The sequence below is a fragment of the Pinus tabuliformis genome, chromosome 2_1, assembly GCF_031772625.1.
Source record: "Pinus tabuliformis cultivar Carrire ecotype Pingquan chromosome 2_1, CPIR1, whole genome shotgun sequence".
Taxonomy (NCBI): Eukaryota; Viridiplantae; Streptophyta; class Pinopsida; order Pinales; family Pinaceae; genus Pinus; species Pinus tabuliformis.
In genome coordinates, this window is record NC_142299.1 from 317,974,736 (window position 1) to 317,983,837 (window position 9,102).

At 32.7% G+C, this 9,102-nt stretch overlaps 1 protein-coding gene across 1 annotated transcript; it reads right to left on the reverse strand.

Annotated features, from left to right (window-relative positions):
• Window positions 1-653: 653 nt before the first annotated feature.
• On the reverse strand, window positions 654-6,409 carry LOC149200134 (zinc finger protein GAI-ASSOCIATED FACTOR 1-like). The gene is made up of 3 exons (XM_089402600.1): window positions 5,953-6,409; window positions 5,090-5,486; window positions 654-2,063 (listed from the first exon to the last, which is right to left on the reverse strand). The coding sequence occupies exons 1-3, from the start codon at window positions 6,149-6,151 to the stop codon at window positions 863-865; spliced, it is 1,797 nt and encodes a 598-aa protein (XP_089258726.1). The 5' UTR covers window positions 6,152-6,409; the 3' UTR covers window positions 654-862.
• Between the last annotated feature and the right edge of the window lie 2,693 nt (window positions 6,410-9,102).

Sequence of the window (9,102 nt, forward strand, 5' to 3'; positions counted from 1 at the left end):
AGTATTTACGAGACATAAATACTAAAAAAATTATCGAAGAATAAACTATAGAGTAAAAGATACTTGTCAACTGCAAGTTGATAGAAGAGGGAATCACACTGTAGCCTTGGTATCCTTGGTATTGGGTTGTAGAATTGATGCAATGACATAAATACTATTGAATTATAGAATAAGTATGGTCTAGCAATGACATAAATACAAGAATACATACTTAAGAACAAACCATAAAATAAAGTAAAGGATACCTGTCAACTGCAAATTAAGCAAAGAGAGAATCACACAGTGACCTTGGTAATGGATTGTAGAATTAATGTAATGACATAAATACTAGAGAGGAGATGAAATGAGATGTGATGTGTTGGAATAATTCCTGCTTGAAAAAAGAAATTAGCTAAAAAAATCATATATAAAGATGAATAATTATGTGGATGAAATGTTTAAATTTAATATAACTGTTACTTTAACCTATACTTGTATAAAAGGTGGGTTGTACATTAAATGTAGCATAGGAATGATATATGGTTTATTGCTCCCTGTTTTCTTGCTGGTTTTTTTTCTTCTTATTCTTGTTTTCTTGCTTCTTATTCTTCATGTTTATGTCTATATATGTGTATTTATTTCCACCGTTAAAACCAACCAGATGAGCCAGACCAGAAAGGTAAAAGAACCATTTAAAATATTGAAAATACTCAAGCTACCGACCACTGTCAAAAAGGAGAAGGAAAAAAATGGGCCACTAATGTTACGTTTCCCTGAGCTGATAAACGCATGGAATTTCATTGATAGATTTTCATGCGTATTATCTCTGAAGCAGTGACGACAACAACAACAAAAAATAATCCTACATTTCGACTAATAAACCTTAGGAAACATCCCACGATTTTTGTGGTGATTGAGCTGTGCCTCCATGGGAATTGGGGCTGTCTGTGGGATATTTGATAGCATTTATATTGTTATAGGAACTCAGATGGTTCTTTCCTGGAGCAAACTGAGGTCTGTCACGTCCTGAGAAAGTCCTAGGTATTCCTCCTGCGACCTCCCCCACCCCGAGGAAATCTCGTGTCAATTTATCTTCACCATCTTCAAGATTTAGGTTTCCCCAGGGAATATCAATCATTGGAACCCTTCCCTGTAATTGGGACTCTCCCATGTCCTCTCTAGGGTGCCCATTTCCACCAAAACTGGTACAGGAATCCATGAACTGCCCACCAACTGTGGTTGACTGCATATGGTTTTGAGTGATGTAAAGATCACTTGGTGTAAAATGATCTACTGAGCTTTCAGGAAGATGGCCTGGGTTCTCTGATGCTCTCTGCTGGACTGGACTTGCACTGAAACTATATTGTGATCTCAGAGAATTGCAGGTTGAAATATCGTTATCCATGGGCCTGAAAGATTGAAACTGATCTTTCAAATTGGGAACTGTTAGACCTTCTCGCCTGGAAGCCCAGGATGAATGTAGGCCTGAGCCAGCCATGCGAAGGGCTGAAAGTAATGGAGCGTTACTTGCGGTTGCACCCATTTGTGCTGCTTTCTGAAGTAGGGCCGTAGCTGACATTGATGGGGTACTGTTGTAGCTTGTATTTCTGTCGGAATTGCTCAAATCTCCTCCAAAATTTGGAGAATTTATTCCATGGAAACGCGAACTGTAAATACTAGAATACATGCTGCCAGAGTTTGTGCTTGTGGTCGACATTGGCATTGGAAATCCATGAGGGTTTCGCCCGAGTTGAGATTCGAACTCGTGACCAGCCAACGCTACTGGACCTGGCTGCATTGTTTTGGTGCCATAAATGAATCCAGCAGGGTGAATCTGTTCAATAGGGTTAGCAGCTTGCTGGGTGCTCTTATTCTCATGGCCCAAAAACTGCAGTGAATGCCCAGATCTTACAGAGCCCTCTGAGAGATAAGAAGGAACTCGGCCATGAAGTGAAGGTACATTGGATTTATCTGTAGACAATGATGGAGCAACTTGAGGTAGTATGCTTATTCCCTCTGTCATTCTAGTGCCATCCTCGGCTAAAGCATCGCAAAATGCTCGGTGCGTGATAAAGCTGTCCCTCCTGAAACACATCATGTCCAAATTTAGATCAGCATAGGCTACCATTCAATCTCTAATTGGTAACTACCAGATTGCTGAACTTATCTCCAGGAATATCCTGGAATCAGGATTATTTGATTTTTTGTTTAATGATAAAATTTTAAAATATTTCTAAAATCTACCATAGACATAAGAAATCCTGCCAAACCTATTTGATTTCAAAATAAGAGCAAAGAGAAGGATTACAGAAATCTCAAGGTGCAAGCCCTTAATAAATACCTTAAAATAGATTGGTTTTAATTTCTATTTTGTATTTTGATGGGTTTATGAAAAAGGGTAAAAATAATTTTAACACATAACATTATCTTAATGTTTTTCATTTTTACATTTTCTAAATGCTTAATAAATTTACATTTCTTAAATACTTAATAAACAACATTTTCATTTTTACATTTTCTAAATGCTTAATGAATTTACATTTCTTAAATACTTAATAAACAACATAAACATAAAAGTAAACTTTATTTTTAAAATAATCAATACAGAATTTTTTATATATTTTTTATTTATTCTTTTGACACAATGAATTTCTTTTATTTAATCCATTTATAATTGAGTTTTTTATATTTAAAATTTTATTTTAATTTTTAAAATTTCAACAATTATTTGTAATTTAATTTATAAGATTATGTTTCTATATATTATTATATTATTGGTTAATAAAATAATTTAATTAAGATTTGAAATAGCTTTTGATTAAGATTTGGTAATATAATTTTTAATAAAATTGTGATTTTTTTAATACATATATAGATTTAACACTCTTAACAAATATAAAATATTCTAACATTATATATTAAATCTATTCAATTTGGGATAAAATTGATCAAAGAAAAAATAGACTGAAAATAATCATTTATTTTTCGGTTAAACTAAGTATTTGTTAATAAACAATTCATACTAGTAAAAAAAAATTGTTAAATTGTTATTTTTTATTAAAATAAATAACCTGCCAATGGGCATTAAATGAGTAAAAACTATATATACCTACCATTAAACCATTAAATTTTGTCAAACCAATTATCCAACCACAGACATATACAGTCCCTTATTTACATTCAATATTTCATGATTATCTCAAACATCCACTGTTAATGATTAAATCAAATCCTCAACATTCACTAACTTAAACAACTAGCACACCAACTGCAACTTAAATAAAATTGAATTCAAATAGATTTATAACCCAAAAAAAACAAAAAAAATAACCAAAAAACAAACTATATGCATCCTTATCATTAGATGCGACCAATTCCATAAACAACATCGAATTAATGCACCCAGCTATTCCTGTAGCTATTTATTATTCGCATACAATGATTTCCTTTGAATTAATCTAGCTGGATTCTTTCACATCCTGTCTCACAGCTAAAAATGCGTCTTTTTCAACTACTATATAGCTCATATAGTAAAGTATTAAGCGGCCTGTATAGTCATTTCATGTACAATTTGGATCCCAACAATGCCAGTTTTTCGCAGGAAATTGCTTCTGTTTAGTAACTATGATACTGGTTCGCTCTTAAAATTTTCATTTAGACGAGAATTAATCTATTTGGATTCTTCCAAACCCAGCCTCCTTCCAACAAAATTTCAACTCTTTGAAATATGTAGCTCATCTTGGTAAAACAATGAGGGGCCTCTCTAATCTTTCTATGCACAAGTTGGATCCCAGCAGTGCCAGTTTTTCCCAGGAATTTGTTTCTGCTAATAACTAAGATAATGACATGCTCCAAAAAATTTCATTTTGGAGAAATAGAAGAGTATTGCCTAATGTGTCTGGCATTTGAAATCCGAAAGTTCAATCAATCTGAACAGAATGGTAGTTTGCTAAGACATCCAGAAATTCAATCAATCCAAGCACAGTGATAGTTTGCTAAGCAGATATAAAACAGCAGCGTTCTGTGTAATGGGTGATTCTGAAAAACTGATTAGGAATAGCCACTGAGTAGGAATAGCCATCATTAAAGTTACTTGAGTTTTGGTTAGGATTTATGATTAAGATCAAGAAACACTCGAAAAAGTGGTGATGTCAGAAAAACATTGTTACTGAAATCTTGCTAGTTATCTATTTAATATAGAGTTTTTTAGCATTTAAATAAATTAAATTAAAAATTAATATCATAGCAAAACTATAAATACTTATAAACCTAGAACTAAAAAACAGATGATAACTTTATCCAAACCATAAACCTGGAACTAAAAAATAACTGATAACTTTATCCAAACCACTCTAATATTTAGATCAACTAAGTAATGGTCACCTCACCTAAATAAGTAATGGCCAATGGCCACCCCCTATTAATATATTGCTAACTTACATGTTCTCAAAAACATTTCATAACTTTTTCCAAACCATAAACCTAGAACTAAAAAACAACTGATAACTTTATCCAAACCACCCTAATATTTAGATTAACTAAGTAATGGTCACCCCACCTAAATAAGTAATGCCACCACACCTATTAATATATTGCTAGCTTACCTGTCCTCAAAAACAACTGATAACTTTATCCAAACCATAACCTGAAACTAAAAAACAACTGACAATTTTATCCAAACCACCCTAATATTTAGATCAATTAAATAATGGTCACCTCACCTAAATAAGTAATGGCCACCCCACCTATTAATATATTGCTAGATTACATGTTCTCGATGTGTATGCTGGTAGCTAGGCTTCCTTGGGTTGTGTTAAAATGTCTGTTACATCTATGTGAAATAAAGTTCTCTATCAATAAAATAATGCAATAATGTTAACTGTGAAGTGAGTGTACTGGTTTATTATACCTTCTCGTGAGTGTGTGAATATGGAATAACAATAAGATAAGAGCCTTTTGTCTTTGTATGATTATAAAATATATTTTTTTCACATTTTGCCTTTCTTTTAGATGAACTGTGTTATATGATACATGCATAAAATATCACTAGATAAATCTACTTTATATAGTTTTCTGATGAATTTTACAACTATTCAACTTGTTTTTATACCTGGAAAAAAGAGTCCCACAGTCACATCTATATTCCCTCGTGCCACAGGTCTTGGAATGAGCCTTCCAGTCCGACTGAACAGCGTATCGTTTGGAGCACCTGTCGCACTTCCACTTCTTCTCCCCATGCTTTCTGCAGAAATGCTTCTTGATGCCAGTGAGATCTCCCAGCGCCCTGGCGGGATCATGGTGCACGCAGGTGGGTTCTGGGCATATGTAAACTCTCTTCCTCATCTCAGAGCTCGTTCTTTGTTTCAGTTTCCATGGCAGGTTATGCCCTCGCCTGTGAAGCTGCAGGTTCTGATCTCGCTGGAACCCTTTGCTGCAGACCTCACAGACGAATCTGTTGGTAGCCATGAGAGTCCTAGGCGACAGAGCAATCACTTCTGCATCTGGGTCTGTAAAAAACATCAATACAAAATCACAAGGCCAATGGATTAAAGCAGTAATATAGCCAGAGTTTGTTAGAGTTCTTTAGGTAAATTTGACTGGGTCAAGTAACTCTTGATTTTGGAGTTTAAGTTGTGATTTTGGAGTTTTAGCTGTGAGAATCTATGGTCTTGCTCATAATATTCATGGATTATACTTATTTAAAAGTGAAAAGATTTCAAGTAAATTGATATTTTGATATTAACATCATGTCTTAGATACTATCACTTCTCTTAATGTTTAGTAATCCTAACAAAATGATCAAATTCTAACTAAATAAAGTATCTGATTCTATAGAATAAAATTCTGAATAAATGACGTATCTGATTCTATACAATAATACTGAAGCATGCCATTTGAATTGGGTACATGGAAAAATGGGTGTGAAGCATGCCATTCGAATTGGGCAGATGAAAAAATGGGTGTAAAGCTTGCCTGGAGTTCCTGGAAGATTTCTCTTTCTCTTCTTCACTGGGTTTTGCTGAGCACTGTTTATATTTCCGGCGCCATTTGCAGATGTTGGTGTTGAGAATTGTTGTGGTGGCTGTTGCTGAATGCTCTCACTATCAGCCATGGCAGCTGTATTGCCAGAAGAAACGCTGGCCTCTCCAGAGGCAGACGTTATGTTAGACATGACTTCCACTGACTGAATTCTCTCTGTGTATCAGATGAAATTGAAAGAAATCAATTTGGGATTTCTATTGGTTTGTTTCACGCCGATTGGAGTCAACGTTTTACGCATAAAAATGAAAGAATCTCACCCCAGAAAAACCTACTCATTCAATTTAAAACCCTCCCTGAGACTATTCAGCCCATTTTTCTTCCCGGTCTTCAGCTCTGGTCGCAGCCATGGACATTTATATATAAATCATAGATGCCAAGTCTCAAGTTTAATATGAGAGAGTTTGATGTGATGATTATTTTATGATATTTATTATTGATATTTGCCATCAATGATTGGCCCCAATAAATTTCGCGTATAGTCCCTCCGTAATCCAAACTGGGCTTTGGCGAGAGACTATTGGATGTACGAGATTGAGTACACATGCAAAACTAAAACCATAGTAGCCTCCCAACTTATCTTCCTGCCTTTATCCATTTCGGGATTCATGTGTGCGAGCCACTCAAATCCGAGACAATAATTCTGTTTTAATTAATTTTCAAATTGATAGTCTTTTAGTGAATAAAAATAATAGACATCTAAAAAATTGATAACCAGTACTTAGGGTTGCAGTTGATATTAGAGAATTAGAAAAAAGAGCGGGATTTTAACAGTAAAATTATTCATCCTAAAGTATTTTGTGGTTAAGAAAATTTTGCTGGGGTTAGAGATAAACTCATGGTTGAATTAGAACAATTTCTAAAAGTTGTGCATAGAAAAGTAAAACTTCTAACTTTTGGAGTGGACATTCCATTCATTTTTAAAATAGAATTATTTGTAAAAAATATTCAAGAGTTAAACTTAGACTTCTGTGATCCATATCAAATTTGAGAGAAGATTCTTCGGCAAAAATCACATCGGGATGCTTTTGTCTACGCTTTTCGAACCGACCAAGGTGGTTCATCATCAAGACAAGTTGAATGAACAGATCTCACTTTGCACTAATCTCAGACCTCAGCCAAACTCCCTTCGGGAGACTTGAAGGTTCTCCAGAACCATAAGTCTTCTTGAAGGCGAGTTTGGCATTGTTGAGGTTTGAGATTAGTGCAAAGCTAGATCTGTTCATTCAACTTGTCTTGACGATGAATCACCCTAGTTGGTTCGAAATGTGTGGACAAAAGCATCCCAATGTGATTTTCGCTGAAAAATCTTCTCTCAAATATTAATGAGTGTTGGGTTAGAGATAAACTTATAGTTGAGATAGAACAACTCATAAAAATTGTGTATAGAAAAGTAAAACCTCTTGGAGTGGACATTCCACTCATCTTTAAAATAGAAGTATTTGTAAAAAATATTCAAGAGTGTTGGGTTGAATATAAAGTAAAAACAATATTTACTATCTTCAAAGAGTGTTGGGTTAGAGATAAACTTATCGTTGAGATAGAACAACTGTAAAAAATGTGTATAGAAAAGCAAAACCTCTCACCTTTGGAGTGGACATTCCACTCATGTTTAAAATAAAAGTATTTGTAAAAAATATTCAACAGTGTTGGGTTGAATATAAAGTAAAAAAACTGTTTACTATCTCAAGAGAGTACAGGGTTGAATAGTATCTGGATTCTAAAGCAAAATTTTTGTTCAATACAAAATATTTTATGATAATCCTTTTAGAGATAAATTAGTATAAAAAAAAAAAAGTAAAATGTTTAATATTTAAAGTTGATATTTCACTCATCTTCAAGGAAAAAATATTTGTAAATAGATATTCAAGAGAATAATGGATTGAATATGAAGTTATAAAATTTTGCATTATTTAAAAGGGTATTTTTATTTTGATTGTGGACTTACAGATGAAGCCAAGTAAACAGTTTACTTTGTTTTTTTGTCCATTTTTGTTTACTCTCTCAAAAGAGTTTTTTTTATCCATTTTTGTTTACTACCTCAAGAGAATGTTGGCTTGAATAGTATTTGGATTTTAAACAATTTTTATGTTCAGTACAAAATATTTTATGATGAATCATTATGGGAAATAAATTGGGTGTAGAAAAGTAAAACATTTAATATTTAGAATTGGCACTCCACTCATCTTCAAAATAGAAAAAATTGCAAAAAAATTAAAGTTACAAAATTTTACATTATCTAAAAAGACATTTTTATTTGGCTTGCAGACTCATATTTTATGATGAATTATTTTTAGAGATACATTTTGCATTATCTAAGAGGATATTTTTATTTAGATTGCAGACTCATATTTTATGATGAATCATTCTTAGAGATAAACTTAGTGTAGAAAAGTAAAACTTTAATTTGGATTGCAAACTCATATTTTATGATGAATCATACTGAGCTTAAAAAATTAAAACTTTTAATATTTAGAATTGACACTCCACTCATCATCATGAAAGAAAATGTTGTAAAAAGATATTTCAAGAGAATGTTAGATTGAATATTAATGCTACAAAATGTTGCACTATGTAAGAGGACAACTTTATATTTTGAATTATGGAAGAGGACAATTTTATATGGATTGCAAACTCTTACCATTTTATAGGCATGAAACCAAGTAAACTATTGACTTGCTTTTTTATCCCTTTTTTTTACTACCTCAAAAGATTGTTGGCTTGAATAGTATTTGGATTTTAAAGCAATTTTTTTATTCAGCACAAAATACTTTATGATGAATCATTTTTTGGGATAAACTGAGTGTAGAAAAGTAAAACATTTAATCTTTAGAGTTGACACTCCACTCATAATCAAGATAGAAAAATTTGTAAAAAAATATTTCAAGAAAAAATTGGATTGAATATGAAGTCACAAAATTTTACATTATTTAAAAGGACATTTTTATTTAGATTACATTTAGCATTGAATAGAAATAGCCAAGTAAACCATTGACATTGATTTTTATCCATTAGATACTTAAATTTCCAATTTTTAATTAGCATAAACTCAATGAGAATAAGACCCCCACTTTATATTTAACC